The sequence below is a fragment of the Meles meles genome, chromosome 5 (genome assembly GCF_922984935.1).
Source record: "Meles meles chromosome 5, mMelMel3.1 paternal haplotype, whole genome shotgun sequence".
NCBI lineage: Eukaryota > Metazoa > Chordata > Mammalia > Carnivora > Mustelidae > Meles > Meles meles.
This window is the reverse complement of record NC_060070.1, coordinates 1485501-1512654: the sequence shown is the minus strand read 5'-3', so window position 1 is coordinate 1512654 and position 27154 is coordinate 1485501. Positions and strand designations below refer to the sequence as shown.

At 56.0% G+C, this 27154-nt stretch overlaps 1 protein-coding gene across 2 annotated transcripts in view; it reads left to right on the top strand.

The window, feature by feature from the left end:
• SMOC2 (SPARC related modular calcium binding 2) overlaps positions 1-19221 on the top strand; it is a 137204-nt gene extending 117983 nt beyond the window's left edge. For both annotated transcript variants that reach the window (XM_046005615.1, XM_046005616.1), the window contains exons 10-13: positions 9144-9243; positions 11008-11255; positions 14677-14714; positions 17775-19221. In XM_046005615.1, coding sequence (XP_045861571.1) covers positions 9144-9243; positions 11008-11255; positions 14677-14714; positions 17775-17792 — 404 coding nt within the window. In that variant the 3' untranslated portion in view covers positions 17793-19221. The remainder of the gene's footprint in view (positions 1-9143; positions 9244-11007; positions 11256-14676; positions 14715-17774) is intronic.
• The last annotated feature ends 7933 nt before the right edge of the window (positions 19222-27154 follow it).

Sequence of the window (27154 nt, the reverse complement as noted above, 5' to 3'; positions counted from 1 at the left end):
CGCCAAGTGGAAGCACCCCGTTCCAGGAGGAAGCTGGTCCTGCTTGGCACGCCGCCACGGTTTGTGGCCATCTGCGGGCCGGCGGCGGAAATCTTCAGGGACACAATACACACTCACGGTTTCAATAATAAGAAATGACTTGAGTGTGTCATTCAGAGAAACAGTGTTAAGTCTGAAAATGTGAAACCCATGGCGTGGATCTGACGTAAGTCATCCTTGACCCGTATTCCGTTCTGTAGGCCTTGCCTCCTCACCGTGTTTGTTCAAATGGTCGGGCTTCCAGCGGCTTCTCCGGCAGCTCTGCAGGCTTCAAGCTGGATAGGCGGTGGGATCCCGCTGACTGATGCTGTCTGTCCTCTGTAAACACCCGCCGAGCTGTCGTCCCAGGCCTCTGGCCGCACTATCCCGCATGGCCTGCCCACCGGGACAGTCCCCCTCCAGGTCCCCCTAGGGCTTTCAGACCACTGGGAGGGGCCGAGCACTAGCGTCCCAACCTGGCACGGTGGGGGTCCTGGGGGAAGCGGGCCCATTGCTGAGGGGCAGGTCGCTGGGGCCCAGAGAGCAGAGTCCCCGAAAGTCTCCTCCCTCAGCCTTGGTGGGGGGGCGGGGGTGGCCGTGTCTGCACCGTCTTTCCTGGGACGAGGCGGTCGGGCTGGAGGGTGCTGAGTGCACAGCCCACGACCTCGCTTGTACTCCAGACTCTGGGAGTCAGGGTGCAGAGGCACCCCTGTTCTCGGGCACCTTCCCACTGCCTTCTCTCCATGTCTCCTATCTCAGAGCCGAGATGGGGGGCCTGGTGATGGCTCCCCTGGGGCTCCGCTCGTCAGAGGGTCCATGCAAGGGTCCTCCTGGGTGTCAGTGCCTGGGCTCCTGATGCCGGTTAGATCTGTGTCTGCGGCCTGGGAAACTGTAACGCCGCTGACTACGATACACAAGTCACTCAGCCGGTTTCCGGAGCGGGGCCCCTGCTGGGGCACATCACCGTTTGTCTGCAAGACTCTGGGTGCTGCGGCCCCGGGGGCCCCGAGAGTCCTCAGGAGGCCGAGGCGATGACTCAGCCCTTCTGGTGAGCAGACGCTCTGCTCCCTGGACCACTCCTTGTGTGCGCAGGGCCGGGGCCGGGCAGGGGGTGCGTCAGGCGGGGGCTGCTTTCCTGCGTTCCGCCGCTTGAGGTGGTGCTTTGCAAAGCCCTCCTGAAGCACAGGTGTTTCCCGCGTCTGTGACGCTGAACTGTGTGCAACGACCCCCTTTCAAACGCAGTCATTTGCTCGAAGCCGGCAGGTGACTTGGTGGCGGTGGACTTTGGGAAGCAGGGTGTGCCGTGAGTCCGGGCCCCCCCGCCGTGTCTGCACAGAAACCTCGTCGCGTCCTCGGGAGCCGGCATCCGGACAGGCTCCGTGTCAGCGGACGGTCCCCTTCATGTCCAGCACAGCCTGCTTCCTCCAAGAGCCCCTCCTGGTCAGGGGCATGTAGGGTAGAAAGAATCCAAACCCACGTAGCTTGATTTTCCAAACTGGACACAAAACCGTCCTTGCGAGACTGCCCTGTGCACCGGGAAGCGCAGAGGCACTTGGTGCCCGGCTCGGTCCCGGTAGGCAGACGGCGGCTGTGGGCATCGGGAGTTTAGGGCAGAGCGGTCGCGTCCGGCGAACGAGGCAAGAAGTGTTCCTGGGGAAGAGCCTGGGTTGAGCGACTTTGTTAAAGATGGAAAGAGCCGAGCCAGGCAGTGAGTGCACCGTGTTCGGGGAGCGGCGGGCGCCCGTCGGCCAGTGAAGCCCAAGTAGAAATGGGGTTCACGGTGCACCTGCCTCAGACCGTGTCCGGGAAGAGCCCGTACTCAGGAAGACAGAAACCGTGCGGTTTCCTTGTTTTGGCTTCCATATCGCATTAGATCCTTCTCCTGTGGACGACAGGGTTTCCAGTGACTCTGGTGGGGTGGGGGACACAGGACGGCAGGGCTGAGCTGCTCTCTGACCGCGAGCCACACGGCATCGCGCCGCAGACAGACGTAGAGATCGGTGCGAGTCGTGACGATCGTGAGTGAACACCACCCCCTCTCGCGTCTCCGGACGGATGCTTCCTAAATACGGCATGAAACAATCGTTCCAGAACCTTCGAACATCGTCGTCAGAATCGCTAAGCGGGTCGGAGGTCTTGGGGCCGCTGGCTGGTGGACGGCTGGTTGAGTGGGTCAGCAGCGACCCAGGCTCATGAGGAGTGACATCCCACACGAGCAGCGCGTCCCGACGGCGGTGCAGCCTTCCCTGCATCAGCGCCCAGAAGCCGCCTCGGCCGCCTGCCCAAGACCGGACTTCCCAGCCTCACTTTTGTGCGCTTCCATGTTTGGTACCCGGAGCGCACGTGCCTTTCTTCATTCACGCCACGGCAGAGGTTTCTGGAAAATGAGACACTGAAGGGGGGGTCCGGGGTGTCCCCCACCGAGCTCACTAGACACTGACTCTATCCGCCGACTTAACTCCTTGACCCCAAGTGACGAGTCACTGACCTCTGTCACCCGAGCAGCGGTCACCTTATCGTGGTTGGAAATGAGAACAAGTGGCCCAGTGTGAAGCCTGGAGCAGCCGCTCCTTCGGTCCCAGCTTCCCCTTGGAACAGAGGCCGCCCCGAGCCCCAAGGGACTCTCTGTGCGCACGCTGGTGAGCAGGCAGGCCGGTCCATGTCGCACTGCTCGCTGGAGAACGTATGTCGGAATGAAGTCGTTTCCGTCTTGGGAGAGTTTTCCCGTGGGCGTCTGTTCCCTGTGGGAGTCGGAGGGTGTAGCGCGGTGGGAAGCGGGCTCTGGGACACATGCTGGGTTCAGAGAATCACCTGGACGTTGAGGAAGGCACACGTCGGAAATCGTTCGGTATCTGAAAGCTTCAGAAACCGTAATGCACAGGCCCTAGAGGGTTTGATCCGTGTCTTCATTTCTGGGGACAAACCGCACATCTCAGAAATGAGGGGAAGGCGAACCCCAGAGCAGGTCCTGGGCTGAGCTGTCTGCGCACTGGTGCTCTGAGGTGTCGCCTCGGGGGTCCCAGCGACATGGACTCAGGGCCCTTGTCGCATGGGCTTGGACTCTGTTAAGGGAAAAACCAAATGTGATCGATTCAGTTACAGCTTGAGGATTACCCCAGACAGCGGGCGGGCCCTGCCACTCACGTGGAAGTGAGTCGGGGACGAGTCCTCTCCAGGACGGCAGTGTGACCCCCCGCGGGAGGCGGACGGAGGGTGTACGGGCGAAGCCAGCAACCTGGGCTGGGGGGGGGAGGGCCGGAGTGTGTTCTGGAATCATTGATGCCCGAGAGCTGGGCCGGAGGGAACATCTGCACGGGGGGGGGGGGGGCAGCGGTTCCAGCGGGGGTCTGCGCGCGGCCGGGGGTCTGGAGCCCGGCGCTGGCCGGCCGGTGCTGCCAAGGCCGGCTGCTCCTTCGGCACCGGGAAGGAGGGCAGCACCCCACATCTCAGGGCTTCATGGGGTTTGCGGCGGGCACGTCTGTCCCTTGGCTCAGTGCAGACTCAGGGCACAGGGCCAACAGGCCTCACGTGTGGACAGTGACAATGCGGGCAGGTGGACGGCCACGGGGACCGGGGCCTTCTCAGCGGGTGTCAGCAGATCTCCCCGAGCGCCGCCCCTGCCCTCGTTCTGGAAGTGGGGGTGTCTTCCCGAGGCTGTGGGCCTGAGTGCAGGGGCGCGTCCCCCGCGCCTCCTGTCAGAGCCGCACTATCTCGGGCTGTGCTCTACCCTCCTGGAGTCCCGGGCCCACGGGCGGCCTCCCCTCTGGTTTCTCTCACCTCTTTAAAACGTGTGCGTGGCTGTCCGCGCGCTTCTGAGCAGCCTTCGAGCGGGACTTCACTGCAGTTTTACGGAATAGGCTGTGCTGTATCTGATGGGCGGGAGCCGTGGCTCTCCACGTGCGGACGTCCCTGCGGCCACACGGGCCCTTCCTCGGGGCTTGGCGCTGAGGACCCCTTGGTCACAAAGCACCACGACTTCGGAAGGCATCGAGCCACAGGCGTGTGGCTGGAGTTCATTCTGGCTGGACCTTGGCTCCACGCTGATGCCGGGCGTCTCTCTGTTGCCGTATCTCTGATCAAAGACTGCGCTTTCCCCGGGAGGGTTTCTCACTAGGGCTGAGGGGCTTGTTGTGTGACGACTGGTCGTGCGGCCCAGAGGGCGAGAATGGCTTCCTGACGTCCGCAGGGATGTGACGGCTTTGAGAGTAAACGTTAGGCAGTTACTCACGTTAGCGTCTCAAAAACACTCCACCTAAAAAACGCTCTTGTCAGTTTGGGAACATCACCACAGTTGGGGTCGGGAGAAGATTCAGCTGTTTTGTTCCGAGTGACGCTGACAGAGAGAACAGTGTGGCTTCAACCAGGAAAGCCTGCAAAGGACCGTGAAGGTAATCCTAATACTTGGTGAAAATACGCACCGGACATGTGAGCGTTGGGACACGTCCCATCGAGCAGCAGGCGGCGGGACCGTCCCCTGGAGGGAAGACAGTGGAACTCTGTGCTCCTTACTCCGGCCACCAAGAGCCCCGTGTGTGCTCGCCCACACTTGGTTTTACGTGCTCCTTGAGGGTACGGATGGCACTTGGCACCGAATACGCGGGTAGCAGAGGGACTGAGTAGACGGGGACAGGCCGCTGTCCTCCAGAAATGCCGGAAGGTTGGGGAAGCAAACACGTGTCTTTAGGATAGATATTCATAACTAAGCAACGACTCCAAATTCCCAGCGCACATCGCAGACTCAGATGACCTAACCACGAGGGAATTAAAGTCAAAGACCAAGAATTTCTGTGAAGGGATGGGCTAGGGACCCGCAGGACGCCCCAGCCCCGCCCTCTACTGTGAGGATGGGAAGGGCCCCTCGCGGGCCCTGCTCCGTCCGCATCTTCGTGGAGTCATTCCGGAGCCGCCAGGCCTCGCTTCCAGCCCAACGCTGACTTCTGACGTGTGTTATCAGTGACCCGTCGGCGCCTGGTCGCAAGCCTGTGGACCTGTCTGTTTAGAATAGTGAAAAGAGGTTGAAAGTCAGGAAATATAAAAATAAATATTTAAAATGTGTAAACACAGAAAAGATGGGAAAACTGGAGTTTGTACACGAGAATCGAGATCTTGTTTTATCTTAAGACGGGAAAGTTTCCTGCTTTTTCCTAAAGGCTTGTACGTGCCGGTGGGTCCGCCCAGGGCATCTCCAGCGCGGGCTCCAGAAACCGAGTCGGCGTGGGCCTCGCAAAAGGCTCAGTGAGGAGGGGTTCCTTGGGGGCAGGGACCGCACCCTCTGACACCTCATCTCATCCCCTCGCAGGTGTGCTCAGACCTGAGCTTGGACCGTCGCGTCCTTCTGTGGCCGCGGGGCGGGGCCTGAGACCCCCCCACCCCGGGTGGGCTTCAAGGCGTGAACCCACGCCCGTACTTGTGTCCTTGCTGCGTTGGGGCTGGGACCCCCCAGAGGGCTGCGTCCTCCCTGATTCCCTTCGAGCTCGTCCCTGGAGGCCTCCATGGCCCCATGCCGGGGTCCGTCTCGGGAAGACTGTCCCTGGACCTCAGGGTCAGAGACCTTAAGTCAGACTGTGTCCACCTACAGATCCCCCAGCTTCTTCCCGGGGCTCCCGACACCCCACAAGTCTTAGGGGATCTGCCCCGTCCTATTGCGCTCTGGGCCACTGGCTCCTGCGGAGACCTGGGGGTCTGGCTGTGCGTGGGGACAGGCAGGGTTTGTCGTTGGCGCCGTGCCAGGATGTCAGGGCCTCTCCGCTCTCAGGTCTTCTCTGTGTCTCGGGTGGTCTCACGTCAGCTGCACTGCTGCTCGGCCGCTCTAGACAGTTCCCGCTTCTCTCTGCCGGATTCTGCGTTTTCAGCAGCGAGAATCCAAGCAGCGTCATTTCTCGCCTTTACAAGCGTCACCTGCACCCGCTCCCCCGCGCGCACCACGCAGACCTACGACCAGGCGGCCGAAGCTTCACAGGAGCTTGAAGGCAGACCGGCCGGGTCCTGCCCCCACACCCACCACCCCACAAGGCCATTTGCCCTGAAACACAGGACCCAGTCTGTCGGCCTGACCCCCTCCCATTTGTGTGGCCCGGGAGCCCGCGTGGTCTCCTGTCGGGCAGTGACCAACCCGTGGGTCGGTGTTGGCTGGCACGGGTCCAAAAATATGGTCGTCTCCACATAATGCTTTCCCTGATGGACGTCTGAGGACACAGCTGTCCCTCGGCACTCAGCGGCCGTCCCTGAGTGTCAGGTGACGGGAGGAAGGGGACTCTGGCTTTGACTCAGAGAGCGGTTTTATATGTGGTCGTGGGAGAAGTTCCGGAGTGCACCGACGTCGGTTAGAAGGAAAAAAGAAACTGTAATTTCTAGACAAAAAGCTTCTGTTTTTAAAAATAAGGACGTTTCACAGAAAGTGAGGAACACATTTATCTTGAACGACCACCGGTCGGATGATTGTGAAGGACACAGTCTCCACCAGGCTCCCGAGAGCCCGCGGTGTGCGGGGTGGGCTGCTCGAGCCCGTCCACAGCCTGGGTGCGCGGCCGCGGCGGAGACCAGAGTCGGTGGCTGTGGACACTCAAACGTCTGCTCTGCAGCCCCAAACCGGGAAGAGGACTCAAGTGCTTTCCCAGACGTCTAATCGGTCACCAAGGGTTTTCCGTGGATTCTGCAGATTAACGGGATCAGCAGCATCTTCAGGCTAAGCTGCTGGCTTGCTTTTGCCACAGGTTTGTGACTAAATTGACGCAGTAATTTCGCCTGCAGCTTTGGAAGGGCAGCGTGGTTTCCTCTTCCCTGCACATGTGTCTCTGGGCCCTGTGAGCTTCTGCCCGAGACAGCAGCCGGACACTCGCCGTCCCCGAGCTCCTGGGGGCCGCCCGTGCGTGGTGCCTCCGGTCCGAGGCTTCCGAAGGCCAGTCCGCACTCGGCTAGAGAGCACAGTGTGTGGACGGCAGACCTGCGTGGACAGTGCTGCGTTCCCGCCGGGCCCGCGGCCTGTGGTTTTAGCAACACGAGCTGTGGGGGCCGTGGAGCCACCCTGGGGCAGCTGCGCAGGGAGAGGAGGGGGCGAGTCGTGGTTAGGGTCGGATCGTTGTGGGGCATCTCTCCTGTTGGCACGCGGCCCCACGAGGCCCCCTTCTGCCCCAGCCCGTCGCTGCTTCCATTCGGTTTTGAGGCTGCGCCCTGTCTCGGTGACGTTTCCCTTCCTGTATTTCGGTCACTTCCATGTGATGAAAACTCCCTCAAAGAGTCCTGAACTTCCTTCTGATTTCTCCTTGCTTTACATTTTCATTTGCCTTTTGTCTTAGAAATAGCTTTGAGCTACAATCCCCGTGCGGCAGGGACAGACAGCACGTTGTCACGCAGGCCGGGGCGGCAGGGGCGGAGGCCTGGCCCCTCCCCTCGCTGCCGCCCCCGCAGGCCAACACGGCAGCTCCGGGCAACCCTGGCCCTGCAGTGACCGTGGGACTGTGCGCCCCAAGCCCCACCTTCCTTCCCATTCGGACGCGGCCCCCACACCCCTGCGTCCCTGGCACAGTCCTCCGAGCAGCAGGCGCGGGGCTCCTGGAGTCCAGGGTAGATCACGACCCCGTGGTCAGCCCATTATTCGCTTTGTTTGGGGGACGTGGCTAAATTGGCAGCAAACACAGAGCTGGGTGTGTCCCCGCCAAGGTCATGCCCCCCATGCAGGACGCACGCGCCGGCTTTCTTTGAGCTGCTCCCGCGAGCGTCATTCAACAGCCGGGCATTTCCTGGACCCCCAGCCCAGCCCCCCACGGCTGTCTCGAGGCTAACGGGCTGTGGGGGTCCTGGGGACCAGGCCCCGTGGGCACCCGGGACGGGGGAGGGGCGGTCCGTCGTGCATCCCCGTCCCGCGCTCCTGGGAAGGGATCCCGTCGGCCTGTCCTTTCCTTCCTGGACGCCGCCCGTCCTGCCGCTCGCGGACTTGCTGCCCCAACCCTCCAGGGAGGCCGGCGTCCGGAGTGCGCCGGAGTGCGGTGCCCTGGTCGGGGTCACGTGGGCTAAGCAGACCATTGTTTTTTCTGGAAAAGTGGCATCCTCCCGAGGGTGAGCGTTTCCCTGTGCAGTAGAAGCCGCCTTTTCAGCCATCGCCCTGCTGTCCCTCTCCGGAGCGCGCACAGCTGTCCCTGGCTCGTGTACGTGATGAAGGGGGAACCGACCTAAATATTCCCGCCATCGGCTGCCGACAAGTGCTCGCACAGTCACGCCAGAGCCTCAAGAGTCAGCAGGACACGGACGAAAGCAGAGCGTAGGTGACCTCAGAGCCGGCTGGTGTCCGAGTCACCAGCCCCCTGGAGCTCAGCACCACCGTCCCACGCAGGCCCCGTCCTCCCGCGTCCAGAGAAGACAGCCCTGCTGCCCTTCCTCCTCCTCCTGACGCGGGTGGGGACACCGCCCCAGCTGGCGCCTGTGTGGGGCCTGTGTGGGGAGGAGGGGCCGCCGGCACGCGGGGTCTGGCAGGTGAGGGGTGCCGGGGGATGACCGCCCGTAAACTGAGGTGTTCTGAGCCGGGGCAGGGTCTCCGGGCTCCGGCCTCCCGCAGTGTGACCTCGGGCGTCTTTGATGCTGCCGAGCATGGGGACCACGTCTGTGACCCTGACCGGTCACAGCAGCCCCCTGGGTCGTCCCTGGGATGGGGGTGAATGCCCGCAAATGTCTTCGCCTCACGCAGGGGTGTAATGAGTGACAGAGCCTGTTGTTTACAATAATCACGATCCAGAACGGGGCCCGTGGGGGCTCTGCTGGTCGAGCATCCGACCCTGGTTCTGGCGCAGGTCATGATCTCCCAGGCAGGGGGATCACGGTCGGTCGGGCTCTGCTCTGGGCGGGGGGTCTGCTTGAGGGCTCCGTCCCCCTCACTCTGCCCCGCTGCCCCTCGCATGCCTACACTCACCCACGCGCTCTCTCAAATACTTACACAAATCTTTAAAAAATCGGGCTCCAAGTCAACACGCGTGCAGCAGTGTGGCTCAATGACCTTTCACCTGCGCTCGATGGGGTGCGCCCCCACGGTTCCCAAGTCTTCCCTGGCTTTTTGTTGTTGTTGCAGAGAAAGGTCTTTTACTCTGTGTTTTGTGAAACATGGGGGAAAAAATATGTCTGTACTTTCTCTGTAGGTTGTCCTGGTGCCAAAAAGAATGAGTTCCTGACGAGCATTTTGGACGCACTGTCCACCGACATGGTCCACGCGGTCTCCGACCCCTCCTCCGCCGGCAGGTAGGGCAGGCTCGGCAGCGGAGCGGGCGCTGCGAGGAAGTCCCAGGTGTCGGAAAGCGGGAAGCCGGTGCGGCCGTTAGGCCCCCGAGGCTGGTCAGCTTCTCCGGACCCTGCAGGGCTCTGGGAAGCGAGTCCTCTCCCAACACGTGCCCCCGCCCCATGGGTCTGAGGTGGTTGGTCCAGCAGCTCTCCCTGGAAAGCAGGTACACCGCCGAGGGCTGTGTCACCGTGGGAAGAGCTGGAACCTGGGGTTCCCTGCGGTCCCATCAGGCGGTGGCCGGCGGGACAGAGACAGAAGGCAGGGACCCTCACTCCGCTGGCTCCGAGCCTTGGAATTGCATTTTCGAGTTCTCGAGTAGATTTTAATACTTGGATTTGAAGTGTCCGATTTCAAGTTTTCAACATGCTACGTATTTATGGTAGAAAAACCCATATAACGTATGGCTTACCATCTTGGGATTCATCCTGGCATTATTTACACACACGCGTCTCAGAGGGTGACTCCCGAAACTTGGCCAGTCCTCTCTGGAAGCGCGGCAGACATCTGCACGCGTGGGTCTGGGGTTTTGAGTCGAGCTCCTGTAGGGTCCCTGGAGTCTTCTGTCCTGCAGCTGGACTCCACGTGGAGAGCACTGGACCCCCTGAGGGTTAGTGAGTCCATCCCTTTCTTCTGAGCGGCTTTTTCTGAGGGAGAATCTTCCCATTTCCTTAGCGCGCTGGCCTTGCCCCCGACTCCTGCCTGCAGGGCCTTGACCATCCCGACTCATCTGATGATCTAAAGCGTCCTGGTCTCCTCAGCCAAAGGCTCTCTCTGCCTCTCTTCTTATGAGTAAGATTCAAGAAGAGGGACAAGGCCACTCTAACAGAAAATGTCAGAACCAAGCAGTAAATTAAGCTTAATAAAGCAAAAAATAAAATAAAATAAAGAAATAAAAAGGCCCACCTCTCCAGCTGACATACTTTTGGAAAGCTGCTCTAATCTGAGGAGCTGGACTTGAGGACAGTCAATGAATTCCTGTCTGAGAAGCTCCTCCGAAAGGCTGCGGGTCCTCGGTGGTTTTCAAATGCCTGATTTCTGTGCGGTCTCACACTTGGGGGAACGCGGGCTCCTCGGAGCAGGGAGAGCCCAGACTCTGATGCCAGCGGAGAGAGGGCCAGCAGGTGCCCACACGTGTTCTCTCCATTGTCCGCGGAGTGCGAAGGCACGTTTTAACATCTGGGACATTTTCCAAGATTTGACTCAAAGCAGAGCTTCTAGGAGAGTTTTTAGTTATTCATATCTTAAAATACCAAACTTTTTTTCAATCCAAGGGGAAATGTCTAGGTGTATTTTTATTTGCTGCTTCCAGCCGCTCTGCAGCATCGAATAGAATGCGGTGACTCCCACTTAAAGGAGTCAGGAACCGCGGGGTCCGAGGGTTTGCTGGGGGCCGTTACTTGGCCGTCTGACCTGCCCACTCCGTGGAGCATGGAACCCGGGGCAAGGAGGCTTCGGTCCTTAAAGACTCGGCCAACACCAAGTGTGTAATAAGCACACGGAGTTCATTGTGCCATTTATAATTTTGAAACCAACTTAAAATGTTCTTGCTAAATTCCTTTCTTTCAATTATTTTTAAAACTTGCTCCATGGATGGCGAACCCACACAGGGTAGGCGTCAGCACCGTAGCAGTGACGCGCGGGGCTGCCTGCTGGGAGCGTCGGAGCCCCGTGCCTCCGGCGGATGGTCAAGGGCAGGCATCTGACGACCTTGCGTGCTCTTCCAGGCTTTCCGAGCCCGACCCCAGCCACACGCTGGAGGAGCGCGTGGTCCACTGGTACTTTAAGCTACTGGACAAAAACTCCAGCGGGGACATCGGCAAGAAGGAGATTAAGCCCTTCAAGAGGTTCCTTCGGAAAAAGTCCAAACCCAAAAAATGTGTGAAGAAGTTCGTCGAGTACTGCGATGTGAACAACGACAAATCCATCTCCGTGCAGGAGCTGATGGGCTGTCTGGGGGTGACGAAAGCAGAAGGTAAAGCAAACCCAAAGACACCCGCAGTAGGAGCCTTTCTCATGGTGCTTCACTTTGCGGAGCGTCAGGTCCTGCCACCCGCTCGACAGGCTTCCTAGACAGTGTCGCTCGTCTCCTAGGTCGCGGGTGCCGCTTCCCTCTAGGTCATTGTCCGTAGACGGAATCGTAGACCATCGGGAACCGGACCCACATGGCGGGTCCCCTTCTCTCTGACTTGTCCCCGCGTCCCTAGTTTTTGTCATGATGGTCACCCAGGTTCATCCACCGCGATGGTTCCCCGCTGGATCTGGGTGATTGTGAAACGCACCTTGCCCAAGTCTCTAGACGTCCATCTTAGACAATTCAGGCTTTATTTGCAAGCGTTGTGTGCAGGATCTCAGAGGCCACTCGTACTTGATGGCGCCCTGGAAGTCGGCCAGCGGGGCTCCCCCTGCGGGGTGCGGGTGGAGAATGGAGCTCAGTTCACGGGTCTCCCAGTTGACAGAGAGCAGCCAGACACACATGGGGGGTGATGATCCCTGCGCGTGAGGCCCTGGACCCGGGAGGCAGCGCCGGGCTCAGGCTGAGGCGCTCGATGGAGGTCTCTGCGGGACTGATGTCTGAGCACAGCCCTCAGGATGTTGGGAGGGGGACCAGGCATGCGTCGTGGCCAGCACTGGGGACACGGTCCTGCCTCAGGCCCCTTGGGCATTTAAGAATCCAGCCATTTCACTCTTCTTGGCTGGAGAAAGCTGTGGTCCACCAGACCCTGGTTGTATGATGTCCTGGAGAATGGTCTGATGTGGGTGAACCCATACTGCCCTAAGGGGGCTCACTGTCTGGTCCCTGCTCTGGGGTGGGGAGGGCAGGGAGCTCGCTGTCTGGTGTCTGCTCCAGGGTGGGGAGGATGAGGGGCTCGCCATCTGGTCCCTGCTCGGGGGTGAGGAGAGTAGGGGCTAGTGGCCCAGTGAGGGAGCCCCACTGAGGGTCGTGCATGGGCTCTGGATGGATGGCTTTGCTCCAGATCGAGTGTTGCTTTGTGTAGGAACTGGTTTGCCCTGACGGGGCCATCCCCCAGGGTCAGCAAGGCCCCAGCTGGGGAAACATCGGGAAGTACAAGCATGATTGCTGTACCTCCTGGATAGAACTGGCCCCAGGACTGGATTCACCGGAATCCCCCAGGCCCCTTCCTGACAACCTGATTTCCTCGGATCCCCGGAGGGGCGTCTGGACCACTGTGGTGAAGCCCAGTTCCTGACTGTGATGGTTGGACTCGGCTCCTTCCACGTGGCCCCGCTGAGGCATAGAGCAGAGGCTGGAATGTGGTCACCGCGTGGGTTCGGGTCCCGCAGGGAACAGCATGGGGCTGCAGGGCAGCTGGGCTGACGTGGGAGGCCGCTGCCCACCCCCCGGGGCGACACTGCCTCCCTGCTCAGGGGTCCCAGTGGGCAGTAGGCCGGGAGCACTGGGGCCACATCCTTCCTGATGGGGAAGCCTCTCTCCGGGGACTGCAGAGTCGCACAGAGGGTGGGGGCTGGGGGGCTGCCCATTTGCAGGGAGGCAGCTGCTCCAGGCCGTGGGGCTGGTCTGCTGCTGGCCATGTCCTGAGAGTGTCCTAAGAGAGTGTGTCTTCTGTGCCCGGGGAGGACGGCAGTGAGTGACGGCGCTCAGTGGGTCTCCCCTGACGCTGTCCTTCTTCACCAGAAACATCCGTGTCCTACGCTCCTCAGGCCAACAAACGTACTGAGTTTTACAGTCGTATTAGGAACCAAGGAGATGGCTGATGAGCCCCCTCCTCCCCCCAAAAAAGCCAGCTAAAATTTGGTGAAAGTGGCAATTTGGTCAAAAATAAGCCTTGGGGATTTGAATTCATAACAAGTTGATTTTGCAACTCTTATTTTCCTGGAGGAATTTCTCTGTTTTCCTACTGTTATTTTCATTTTCAATTTTGATTCGTTCCTTCCTCCTGCCCTGTGTACTTTGAAATTGCTTTTGAAAAGCCAGAAAAACCTCAAAATTCAGGAGGGGCTAGTCTGGGCGCTCCGATGTGCAAATTGTTACCAGTGTCTTTGTTTCCTTCATCTTTACTCACTACTTAGCAATGCATGTTTTACTCTAAAGAAATCGGAAACTAAATAAAAAACAGATACCATGTGACTTTTTTCTTAGACACGATCAGACCCGAGTCTGTCTTCCTCAAACTGCCTCTGTTCGCAGGTGCTTGTGTTACAATGTTGCACTCCAAGACATGGGGTCATCGCCCATGAACTTGCTAATCAACACTTAATTTATGTGATACAAGATTTTGCGTGTAAAATGTTGCAACTAAGGTACATTATTGGAAAACTGGATCTAAATGTTTGCTATTACAAAAAAGCAGAAAGAAAAAAATTAACTGAAACTATTAAGAAATGATAAAACAAAGAAAGGGAGTATTTAAAAAAAAAATTCATTGAACATTGCATCATTCCCTCATGAGTCTCCAAAATGACCATTACACCGAAACTCAGCAATTAAAAAATACTCATTTTTGACCAAATTATCTCTTTCAACTGGATTGTCATGCTAGCTGCATCCCTTCCGGGCACACTGAGGACGGAAGGCTGCTGTCCGCGGGGTCAGAGGGAGCAGTCGGTATCCTTTGTTACCAGTGGCGTACACAATCCCGACCCTCCCTGAGCGCCATGCCACGCAGGTGGCTGCAAAACACTTCCTCCTTCCCTCTGGTGGTTTTGTAATTTTACTGACGTGGCCTTGCTTCGCGTGGCCTTGCGGTGTTGGGGGTGGCACCCTCCGTGGGCAGGAAGAGCCCGCAGGGAGGAAGGAGGGAATGTGGGAGGGGGAGGGTCATCCTAGAAGCCAGGGAGGAAGGCAGGTGCCGAGAGCTGGACCCCGGGGGCGCCCACAGGATGTGGGTCCAAGCCTCCCGCCTTCTCCTCCGCCACAGGCCACGCGGTGAGGCCACAGGTCAAACACCACGCATCTCACGCCTCCCCCTCCCCCTTCCATTTCCCCCAAGGATTTGGAAAAACTATGTTGAGCCAGACATGTTGGTTTCTCACGGATTAAATGAAAAAAGCCCCAGAGCTGTCAGAGAACCGGCGTGCCCCCTACCCAGGGCCTCCTGTCCCGAGGGGGAGTTCAGTGCGGTAAGACTGGCCTCTGCTTAGTAGACGGTGCTTTGCCAGTTTTGGAAAAATGAAACATTCTTCTACAGTTGGAGGAGCGCGTTTGTGTCGCTGGAGACGCGTGGACGTGGCGCCTTCCGTTAGCGGGCGCCGGCGATCGTGCGGCCCCGCACCTGTCTGTTCTCCTGCCAGGGCGGCTGGCAGCGGGTGACGTTTCCCTGAAGCGATTCCCAGCCTTCCTCAGGAACCGACTGAAACTCTCGTCAGCTGACGCGTGCTTGGTTCTAACGGTGTCTTCTTTCGTTGCCCCGCAGCCCCTAGAGCGAACGCCGAAGGCGCCGCTAACAGACAGGTGAGTGTCGCAGCTGCGTCCGACACGGAGAATTTGCCGGTTTAACCGCAGCAAGCCTGGCTCAGGAGCCCGCGGAGGTGGAGGGCAAACTGCCTTCTCGGCAAAGAGCCATCCGGCAGGCACGTCGGACGCACGTCCGCGAGTGGCCAGAAAGAGCGTCGCAAAATTCCCCCAAAATCAGCAACGTGAAGATTTTGTCTTTTTTGTTTTTTTTAATGTTTGAAATTTCAATTATTTTGTTGTTTTTAGAAAAAAGTTCAAGTCCTTTTGTTTTGTGGAAACATTTAAAAAAAAAACAGTTATCCAGGGATTTACTATTTATTTCTTATAAATTGTTACGGAGATTGCGGGGAGACCCTCTGGGCATTCAGGGGAACCTTCTCACCTGGCGTCTTGATGACACAAACCTTCTGCTCCAGAAGGCATTTCCCGTGCCCCGCCCCGGGTGCTCACAGACCCGTTTCTGGGTTCTGACTCCCGGAGCGGTGCGGGCGGTTAACGGTCGCTGGTGGGGCTCCCAGGCCACAGCCCTCCAGAGTCGGGAATGCTGTCCGGAGGATAAGCAGGACCCACGCGTTTCTCCCTCCCTCAAAGCCAAGGCAAAATCCTCCCACCTCAGGACCACTTGCCAGTTTGTAATTGAGCTGGTCTTTCCCCCCTGCTTGACGTCGGGGTGGCAGGTCCCAGGGCGAGCCCTGTGTCTGCGGTAGGTCTGAAGTGGAAACCTCCGCACACACCTTGGGTGTAATTTAAAACCGTTTCATTAGGAGAGTCGTGTGGTAGGATTTTCTTTGCTTAGCAAGTGTTCACAGTTCGAACTTTTAAAAACCTACCACAAATCGTGTACGCGTTAACAGGGCGGGTCGGAGCACACTACCCTGGCTGAGGCGCCCGCAGGTCCTTGTCATTACGCGGTGGTGATAAATGCCGCACGGGCTCTCGGCCCAAAGTAAAGTCCTTCGAGACACGAGCCCCCTTTCAGCTGTCTCCCAGAAGAAGGAGTGGGGGCACCTTCTCCAGCTCTTTTTATGGTGCCTGGGATGGACCGACTTCCCCGCCGTCACTGTGAACTGTCACCCTGGACGAAGTCCCGTGCGGAAGCCGGCCGTGGCTTGCATGGGATAAAACAACGGAAGGCCGTGGATATTTCCTTCTTTCCTTTTTTTATGCCCAGCTAGCCGGCATTTAGTCCGTCGTGAGGGTTTGATGTAGTGTTCAATGACTCATTGGATGCACCTGACACTCAGTGCCCATCATGTCACGGGCCCTCCTTCGTACGTGTGTTTCTCTGAAGAGAAAACATAGCACCAAGCACCAAAATCTTTCACTCTGTGAATAACCAGACGAGAAACGTTGAAGCAGGGGGAGCCAGAGGGACCCCGGAGCTGGTACTGATTCGGAGAGCGAGCTGTCTTTCTCGAGATCTCTCCTTCCCGGCAGGACTCGGGCGGAACAGGAGCAGAGCTCCCACGCCAGCCGGGATGTGGGCTGTGGGCTAAACGTCAGCTCATCTCCGCCAACAGTTCGGTTTTTTTTTTGGTTTTTAAGACTTTATTTATTTATTAGACACAGAGGGAGGTGAGAGACAGCATGAACCCAAGGGAGGGGCAGGGGCAGAGGGAGACGCACCCGCACACGGACAGGGGGACAGGGGGCCCCATGCCGGACCCCGTCGCAGGACCCCGGGGTCATGGCCTGAGCTGAAGGCAGACACGTAACCCGCTGAGCCCCCCAGGTGCCCCCTCCCACAGCTCTTCTGGAAGTGAGGCACGGCTGACGGCTTATCTTTATCCACGACCAATCGGAGCAGAACTTCCCTTCAGCTGGGTCAGGAGATTCCGTCCTTTCTCTTTCAACCTCCCCCTGGTATCTTTCTCCTGGGAGCGGAGCCAGCCCAGAGGCCTCCTAAATGTTGAATTATATTAAATAATGAAGCATAAGCAAGGGTCAATTTATATCAGTAGGTACTGGTACACTGGGAAAATAGATGTGAAAGACTGTAGATCGCTTTTCCTTTTCATTCCAAATTACTATTAATTGGCGGTCAGGGCGCAGAGTTCCCATGTTCAACAGCAGACTTCTCAGGTGCGTTTCTTCTGAGAGAGAGACTTGTAAACGGAATGGACGAAAAGAAAAATTAAAAATCAATGACGCCTTTGCAAACTTGAAGCGTAAATTAGGTTATTATGATTATTTCGTTTCCTTTTTTAAAATTTTATTTATTCATTTGAGAGAGAGAGGGAATGAGAGAGAGCACGTGAGAAGGAGGAGGTCAGAGGGAGAAGCAGACGCCCCGCCGAGCAGGGAGCCCGATGCGGGACTGGAACCTGGGACTCCGGGATGATGACCTGAGCCGAAGGCAGTTTCTCAACCAACTGAACCACCCAGCCGTCCCTATTAAGATTATTTTGCTTTGCATGGAGCACTGGGTGTCGTGCAAAAGCAATAAATACTGTTACGCTGAAAAAAATAAATAAAAATTTAAAAAAAGATTATTTTGTATAACAAATCCAAAGGGACAGGAGACTGCACAGAACATTTCATGTACCGAATCTATTTAAAATATTTAAAGTAAATGCGAATTTTCTCAGCCGGTGTGTTTTCCCTGATATTCCTGATCACTGAGAGAGAGGCAAGTGTTGGAGGTTAATGTTTGTTAATGTTTGTGTTTTTATTAATCCTTATGCCCCAAATGTCCAAACCAGCACTCTTTCTTTTTGCATCTTTTAAAAAAAATACTGCTTTTGGGGCGCCTGGGTGGCTCGGTTGAGCAGCTGCCTTCGGCTCAGGTCATGATCCTGGAGTCCTGGGATCGAGTCCCGCAATGGGCTTCCAGCTCGCGGGGAGTCTGCTTCTCCCTCTGACCTTCTCCTCACTCATGCTCTCTCTCTCTCACTGTCTCTCTCTCAAATAAATAAATAAAATATTTAAAAAAAAAATACTGCTTTTGCTCTGTTGACAACAGGTCGGCTTATGTCGTCCCTGGAAGGCAAGCCTTGCTCTTCACAGATGCGGCATGGGAACGTCCTAACGATGTCTCTGTTTCTGTCTTTCTTTCAGCCAAGGAAGCAAGGATAGTGGCTCACACAGCCAAGGCCGTCCTAGACATGTGGGAGACTCCCTCACCAAAAGGCAATTAAAAAACAAAACAAAAACACATAGTATTTGCACTTTGTACTTCAACTGTAAATTCACTTTGTAGAAATGAGATATTTAAACAGACTGCTTTAATCTGTGAAGTGGAAGGGCCGGCTTCAGAACACTAATCACATACAATGTATGTGTCCTCTCTTGACCTTGGAAATCTGTACTTGGCAGAGGTGTGTTTGGAACGGCTTTCAGCGTGATCCCTTTATCCCACACATGTCCACATGGTAGGAGTCTTGGCCTCGGGCACCGAGGTCCCAACCCCGTGCCCTTCTCCCCGCCGGGGCTCTCCCTCCCAGTGACCCTGCGGTCGCTTCCTCTGAGACCCGCAGTGCCCCAGGAAGCTTCCTTAGCGGTGTCGGGCGCGCTGCTGTCCCCCTCCTGCGGCCAACACGGGCACGGGCTTGTTTGTTTGGGATTTTGTGTTTTCTCTTGCTGTCCAGAGATCTTATTCCCACCACGAGTCCCGCAACCACTAAGCCATCGGATAACTGGGAGGAAAGGCTGTTTCCCACCTATCCTGATGAGCTGCTTTTCCTTTCCAAGCTTCCGTTGGAGTTTTGCCTTGTGCTCGAGTTAATCACGCCCTGAAGTGCTCGAGAATGACCCCCCCACCCGCGCTGTCCAGACGCCGCGTAAACAGGCCCGCGGTCAGAGGACTAGATTTAGTCCTTCCCTGGCCTCCTGGGCTCGTCTGCCCCGCTGCCTCTCTCACACGGGACCGTGACCCGTCCTACCCTGCTCCACTCCGGGGCCTCCCACAGGGTCAGGTGATCACCCGAACAAAGTTGGAGTATCTTCTGTAGGGAAGGCTCATCCCACAAAGGCTGGGGGCCGGACGCTGGTCTCGCCAGCCGAGGACGAGCGCCTGCGGGTCCCGGGCTCCCTTCTCTCCCGGCGGCCTCGGGCAATCCACAAGCGCCGCTTGTGAGAGCAGGGTCAGGGGCCGAAGGTCCGCAGGGCGAGCAGCAGGACCAGCCCGTAGGCACCACCAGCCGCCCCCAGCGAGCGGCTCCGACCTGACAGAGCCGTTGGGAGGACGGTCCGAGGCTGTGCAGGCCAAATTGTGATGCTATTTTAGCCCCAACTTTTGGTCGGAAAAATAACCTCTGTGACCGCAAATTCCACAACACGCGTCATGTAAAATGATCTTGGCATGAAGCTGTCTTCTGAGGCTTCTTACTTATTTGAGCGGTACAAAAGTAAAACCCGAAACTTCGGAGCCACAAAACCAGCTTAAGTGTGTGTCATCATTGTTCAAGGAACAGTTACGACCCTAAATTTATTGGATAATCCTTTACATTTCTGAACTTTGAATTTAATCAGTTTTCTTAGATTCAAATAAAATATGCTATCAAAACTCTGTTTACTGTTTTCTTTCCAGCAAAAACAGACCCTGTCGTTGCTTACTCTTCAAGCTGTCTGCGTCAAGGAGGCACAGACAGCAACTGGGGGCTGGGGCGACTGAGTCCTGGCTCTGACCCTCCGGGTGTGTGACAGGGACAAGCTGCTCAGACTTTCTGTGCTTTCATTTCCTGCTCCATGACATGGAGAGGGTGGCAGCCGGTGCCTCGGGGGCAAGACTGTGTGCGTGGGTTTGTGCAGTGCTAAGGGCCCGGCACAAAGGGTACAGTGTTGGGCCCTGTCGCGGGAAGCAGTCACTCATTCACCGAGTACTGACTCAGAGCGGCCGAACGCACCTCTCGCTGCCAGATGCGACGGCGAGGACGGGAGAAACAAAGAAGTTTCTTACTCAGAGCTGTTGCCACTCACTCAGCCCCACGGTCCGCAGCCTGAAGGCTGTGCACCGTCCCTTTCTCTCCAGGCCCAGTGGCCCTCCGAGGCGAGGCTCTTATGTTTCTGTTTCCTTTAGGATTCTCTCCTCCCGTCTGGAAAGTTTGTCCTCTCGCACACTCTTCTCTCTGCTCAGAAAAGAGTGATCTTGGTAAAATTCAACCTTAGCAAGTCCATGTGCAGGAAACCCACACTGGGAACGGAGCTAGGGGAACAGCCCTCGGGAGATGCCCGTGGTGGGATGGGGCCTGGACGGGGCTCTGGAGCAGCAGGGAGAGGATAAGGGGCTCCGGGAGCCAAAAGAGCTCCAGTGACGGCAGGCGCGCAGGAGAGTCGAGGGGGGCCCAGAAGGCGGTGAGCGGCGGAGCGTGGGCAGCACAGGGCTCATACTGCAGAGCACCATGTCCAAATCTAGAAGAGAAATCTCTTTCCTTTATGTCCCCAGTGTGGCTGCTGTTAGTGATCCATGCCTCCCTCCCCAGCTCTGCTCATGTTTAAAAATGGTCTCCTACATCTTTGTCAACAACTTCCAAGTTAGCGATTTTTCAGAAGTGCGCTGACCAACTCACAGACCATGCCTGTGACTGTTACACCTGGAATTTCCAAAAGATATCAAGGTGAAAGACATCAGCTTTTTTTTTTTTGAATCAATGTGCAGAAGTGACTGACGTAAACATAAACTGCCAAGGGGACAGAGACATCATGCAATCAGCAAAGCTGCCCCAGACAGGAAGAATGCGTGTGGCACTGGGGTGGTGATGGTGATGATGGTGATGATGGTGATGATGATGATGATGATGGTGATGATGGTGATGATGGTGATGATGGTGATGGTGATGATGGTGATGATGGTGATGATGATGATGGTGATGATGATGATGGTGATGATGGTGATGATGGTGATGATGATGGTGATGGTGATGATGGTGATGATGATGATGGTGATGATGATGGTGGTGATGATGGTGATGATGGTGATGATGGTGATGGTGATGATGGTGATGATGATGATGGTGATGATGATGATGATGATGGTGATGGTGATGATGATGATGGTGATGGTGATGATGGTGATGATGGTGATGATGGTGATGATGATGGTGATGATGGTGATGATGGTGATGGTGATGATGATGGTGATGATGGTGATGATGATAATGATGATGATGATGGTGATGATGATGGTGATGATGGTGATGATGATGATGGTGATGGTGATGATGGTGATGATGGTGATGATGACGATGGTGATGATGGTGATGATGATGGTGATGATGGTGATGATGGTGATGATGGTGATGGTGATGATGGTGATGATGATGATGGTGATGGTGATGATGATGGTGATGATGATGACGATGGTGGTGATGATGATGGTGATGGTGATGATGATGGTGATGATGGTGATGATGATGGTGATGGTGATGATGATTATGATGGTGATGATGATGGTGATGATGGTGATGATGATGATGATGATGATGATAATGGTGATGATGGTGATGATGATGATGGTGGTTTTCTCCCTAATCACACAATACCCCACAGCCCACAATTGTGAAAAGCATTTTGACTAATTAGATATTTAGCCATTTTTGGTATTTCTTCACTCTAAAAAGTTATTTTAACCATCTTTTACTAATATGCTGTGAGCGAGCCACCCTAAAGCTCGTAGCTTGGAACAGCCCTCGTTTACTCTCATTCACACTTCTTGGTTGGCCAGGGTTGCAGTCCAGTCTGGGCTCAGCTTGATCCTCCTCCATGTGTCACACCAGATGCAGGCCTGCCCCGTTCCCTCACCCTCCGTGGACTTTGCGGCCACTGGGGGCATGTTCCCACATGGCTGTGCGTGAATCACAATAAGCCCAACCACGCAAGGCTTTCAAGCCTAGCTTATGGCCTGTCTGCCCATGTCTCCTCGTCAGAGCCCATCACGTGCTCAAAGCGAGTCACAGGCCAGGGAGAGCTGTGCTGCCCACTAGGTACTGAGCCCTACTTGTGGTCAGGACGACCCGCTGCCTGGACTGCAGTCGAGCTCACGGTGTCCTCTGTACCTCTCGTTAGCAATGCTCCACGTCCAGCGGTGTAGCTGGACAGGTGCGGCAGAAGGAGATGTACGTTAGTGTGCGGCCTCTGAGAGCGAGAGCACAGACCTCGCTGTACAACAGCACCATCTGCCTCACCATTTGCCCACAGCATGACCTGTTTGGCATAAAACAGACGTTCAGCTGATGGCATTAGGAACTCAAACTCAGGTGTCAGGACTGTTTTGTATCAAGCGGTTCGAACTCTCCCATCAGAAAAGAATCAAGGACAAGGGAAACCTGAATCTGAAACCCCAAGCCCCACACATCAGGGTAAACCTGGCAGGTCATTCCTACAAAAGCAGTCTCCCTCATGATGGAAATACGGGAATTTGATTGTGGGGAATTGACCTCATTGTACAAAACGGAATAGAAAGCCAGGGCACGGCAGGTAGGAGCCATTTTCCTCCAGTCGCCAGCAGATGGATGGACTCCCCATGGGCTGGGCTGCTGCGGTCACCCCTCGGCTGGCCCTGTCACCCTCCAGTGCGGCTGGCTCCAGCGTGCGGCCCCCGGGCTCGGCGGGGGGCAGAGGGCACAGGCCAAGGCTTGTGCCCGCCGAATGTGGCAGGACTGATGCCTCGCAGTGTCCCTGAGCCCATCTGGTAGACTTCCCATAAGTGTCCCTCCACTGACAACTGTCCCCGGCATCCCTGGGGTCAGACTTGGAGCCAGGCGTTTGCCGCCAGGGAGGACACGGTTGTTCTGTTGAAAGAGCCAAGGCAAAGGCGTCCCTGGCGGGCAGCTGCGCTCCCCACAGCTGCCCTCTGCTATTTAATGGTCCGCCCATAATAATTTTTATTCCATTTATATATTTTATGTGAAATAAATACCTTCTCTTTGGCCCATTTTCTGTGGCTGTCCAGAGGTTAAGTACCGATAAAGCTGACAACTTAATTCAATTCACGTGTGTTTCCTAGCAGAAAGGCTTTATGCATCTTGTTATTAATTTTTTAACTTCAGAACAAATATTTTGTTTCCTTGAATTAAAGTGGAAATTACGCTCAGTGAATATATTGTTTCTTTGTGGAAAAAGATGGAATTTTTATATTCCCTACCGGCCTGCCTTTTTAATCGGCTTTTCAATTAACCGTGGCTACTGGAGTTGAGAGGAAAGGTGACTTTTTATTGCTTCTAAGGGTCTGGTAAGTGTGCCTGGGGGTAAGGGTCTGAAGGTTATAGTTTAAAGCTCCATATTCATGATTCCCTGACCATTTTAATAGAAGAGCTCAGTTTTATTACGTAAAATACGGCGAGACTCTTACTTTCTCGTCGAAGAAAATGATCTTTCTAATTTGGCTAATAACTTTATTAACTGAGGCTTGTTCTGATAAAAGAAACGTATGTCTAAAAAGTACAATAAAATAAATAATTTAAATGTGTTTTAAGATGGGTCGGGTCTGGCTGGATAGGGATTTTTCTTTCAACATCGGGAGAAATAGCACAGAGGGACTCAGAGCCCATACACGGCGGCGACGCTGTGGGGCGTGTGGGTCGCTCTGTCGTACGCCTGAAGGAATACGGCCCTGCATGTTACTGTACCGGAATAAAAAATTTAAAAGGAAACAGGATTTCTGGCTGCTGGTCCCGCTTCGATGCAAGCAGGGCGGGTGGAAGCTGGAATGGCTTCGGCCCCAGACAGGGTCCCTCCCGCGTCCCACCAGAACAGTCTCTGCACACAGAAGCTCCCGGACGTTCCGACGCTGTGACTTCATCGCATCCTCCTTCTCCAGCTGGGGAAGGGGCGTCAAGGGGAAGCTGGTCGCGCCCGTGGCCATCGTCAAGGCTGCACCGGAAGGCGGCTCTTTGGAAGCCCGGCCCACGCAGCAGCTCTTACGGACAAACCCGAGACACCGCCGCTGGTGTGCGAGCCCCTCCGAGCTCGCTGTGGGGTTTTGGGAGGTCGTCCGAGCAGAGCCGGTCCTCAAAGCCCCCTCGAAGCGCACGCGGATCCCATGAAAGAGGGGCGCAGAGCTGCCGTGTGGGTGATGAAGACGGGGCCGGCTCCCACCAGCTCCTTCAGTTGAAGTGAGAGACGGGCCTCCACGCCGTCCCCGACCGCGGCATTCATTGTGGTTATTTTTTATTTTTCCAACTGTATTTGCCTGGAAAAGAGGTCTATGGAGTGAAACACTTAGACATAGATTGTATCCTGTCGTGAACTGCCATTATCAGGATATATTCCGGAGAGAGGAAAATGGTCGTAACAGAAGGTTGGAGGCAGGGGGAGGACACGGCTCCGCCGGCCACTGACGTGCCCGCCCAGCCAGAGGGGCGCGGCGGCCTCCTGCCGCGGGTCACCCCCCGCCAGTCACCCCACGTTGTCACGGTCACGTCCTGTGGTATCACTCCCGCCTCGCGACGGCTCCTCGTCTGTCCCTCACTTCCGTTATTCTCTCGCCGCATGTTGAACAAACTCACCATTTTTTCATTTCTAGAAGTTGTTGTTCCTGTGTCAGGGGGCTCCCCTGTCCTCCACTGGAGACCCGGGAGGCCGCGGAGAATCCTTTACGTGTCAGATTGGCTAAGACCCCGCCCGCCTGTGATTTCCTCCTGTGACTCCCAGCACGTGCACGCTGTGTGTCTGCACAGGGTCCACTTCCGGGGCGCCTGGGGCGCAGGGGGCTGAGCCTCTGCCTGCAGCTCAGGTCATGATCCCGGGGTCCTTGGTCGAGCCCTGCACCAGGCTCCGTGCTCAGTGGGGCGTCTGCTTCTCCCTCTGCCCCTCCCCTGCTTGTGTGGTCTCTTGTGCTCACACTCTCTCTGTCTCTTTCAAATAAATAAACAAAATATTAAAAAAAAAAGTCTATGCTTCTAAAACTGTGCCCCGATTTTAGCAAACACCCTTGAACATCACTGAATGAGGTCACGATGAGGTCACCATTTCAAAAAGAATTGTCTGCATTTCAGTGCTCACGTCCGGTAACTCTCCTTCATAATTAAATCCACGTATTTTCTCCCCAAAAGTTCGTTTTCTTTCTCTTCAGATGCTGCTTCTTCCTTCACAACTTCTTCCTTTGGTTTTGTATTTTTCACACACTGCCCCTGGCACGGAAAGGCCGTTTGGTAAATTGGCAGCGGACATGCTACTTTTCATGTTCTTTCGTCTTTCATGTTGGAAAAAAATGCAGAACTTATCTCTTCGTTCGATGCCAAACACACCCACGTTCTGCAGAGCCGGCTTCCTAGGAGACCGGGGCCCGGGCTGGGTCCCCTCGTGCTGATGAAATGCACATTGAGTCTTGAGTATTAAAAGCAAAACCGTTGATGTAAAGAAAACTTGGAAAGGAGGAGCTTTTAACAATCCCAGATGGCTACCTTTAGGGTGCAGAAAAGCCCCATAGATTAATATCCCCTGGCACTGAGCCCAGAGTATTCTTATTTGATTATACATTGGAAGCGTTTTCAATCAGTTAAAGACAGACGCACGCACGCCGGCGTGCCCCAGTCACACACACTCTGGGCGCCTTTGCCGGTGACCGCGCCCAGGGCTCTCTGCCGGCGTTCCCGGGAGTGCCCTGAGGACACTGGGTGTCCTCCTGGCCTGTCTTCCTCTTCTGCAGCCACAGAATTTCCTCCTTGGAAACTTCTCGTACAGCAGCGTGGCCCAGCTCGTGTTTGCTGAGAGCTAATGGACGATCAAGTCCACTTCCAAGGAGAAGGTTGTGGAAGTTGTGTGAGATCCTTCCCGCGGGTGGAGGCAGTGAGTGACCCTGCGGAATGCTCTGGTGATCTGCGAGCTTAGGCAATAGTTAGCGTCTCTGGACTTGTTTCCCCGGGACAGTGAGGACACTGATGTCCGTCTCATGGATTCCAGAGAAGCAGATTCCGGTGGGAAGGTCCGGGCTGTCCCAGCAGCTCACAGCCTCCACGCCTTGCTGCCCCTCCTCCAGGAGCCTGAGGACCCCACCTCCCATTCCCTGCCGTCTCCCCTGGCGTGGTGCTCCTGTCGTCCTGGGCTCTCACTTCCCTTAGCCATGTTGGCGTCTGGCCCACAGTTCCGCTGCACCCAGCGCCACGCCCGGTCATCTCTGCAGTGAACCCTTCCTCCTGCCCAGCTGCCCTCCTCCTTGAGACACGGTGGAGACTCTCACCCACACCCGAGACCCAGGCACCCTATGCCCACGGTTCCCGGAAATGCCCGCAGCCTCCTGGACACTCCCCGCAGACACAGCCCATCCTCAGCCACGGGCGACCTTAATGCCCCGCCCCGTGGCTGTTCCTTAGAATCCCCCTTTTGCAAACGTCCTCAGCTCAACGGCAGCGTTCTGCCTTAGCCAGGCAAAGCCACAGCACCGAGTGACCCCGGTGTCAAGGTCCTCTGCTCCGACAGCCACGCAGTGGAGCACTGCTGGCGAAAAACGACAAAATGATGCTAATTCTTGTCACCGTTTGATTACGCTGGGCTGTTCTGTCTTAACTTTGTCTCTCGTTTACACCAGGATGATGTCTGCCTTCTTCTGGTCGCAGGCGCTCCCTTCACTCTCCCGTCTCCTTCCCTGGCTCCCAGCCCCCTCCCTGCAGGACTTTAGCCGGTCACCTCTCACCGCAGGCTGCGGGCTCGGTCTCCCCGCTTCCCCATCACACAGATGTCTGGGACCATGTCCTTCCCCTCCTTCCCCATGGCTCAGTGGACAGGATGTGCCTTGTCCTTTTAGCAGGAGATGCCCTCTGTGGAACATCTCTTCCCTCCACTGACCCCGCTGACCGTTCCTCCTCTGATCCTGGGGTCCCCGTCACCCACACCAAGAGTTCAGCCAGGGCTTCCACATATGGATTTTGGGGGGACATAGCCTGTCCATGACAGGTTCTCCATTTGAACCACTTGGATGTAGCACATCAGGATGAGATGCTCTAAGTAAACTCGGGAGGAGCAGGTGAGACCCTCGGGGAGCGTCCCACAAGGAAGTGAGCACAGACTGGCGGAGGAGGTGAGTGGTGTCCGCCCCTGCCATGCTGATGGGCAAGAGGGACACGTGGGGGGTTGGAGAGGGGCCAGATGAGTTAGGAGGGTCGAAGGCAGACAACACGGGGTTGAATGTGTGGAGACATCTGCGTCCTTATGGAGCCCTTCAGGCATCCCCAGAGACTTTGACTCTCCACGAGCGCATCTGGCTCCTGCCTGCCTTCACACGGGTGTCCCGGCTGTCGCAGAGACCAGCTGCTGGGCCCCACGAATGCACATGCAGCCTAGGTAACATTTAATGAAAATTAAAGCAGAAACCAACACACATTTCCAAATTAATAGCAGATTTCAGCAGAATGAGGAAATCGGAACCACAACAGAGATGAATTTCTCTTTGTAAGTTTTATATATTAAGACTTTAAACAAAACTTAATTCCACCATGTTTTTTTCTTTTATTCCCTATAGGATGAGATCCTTTGAAGATTTCGCCGATAGAACCCATTTCACG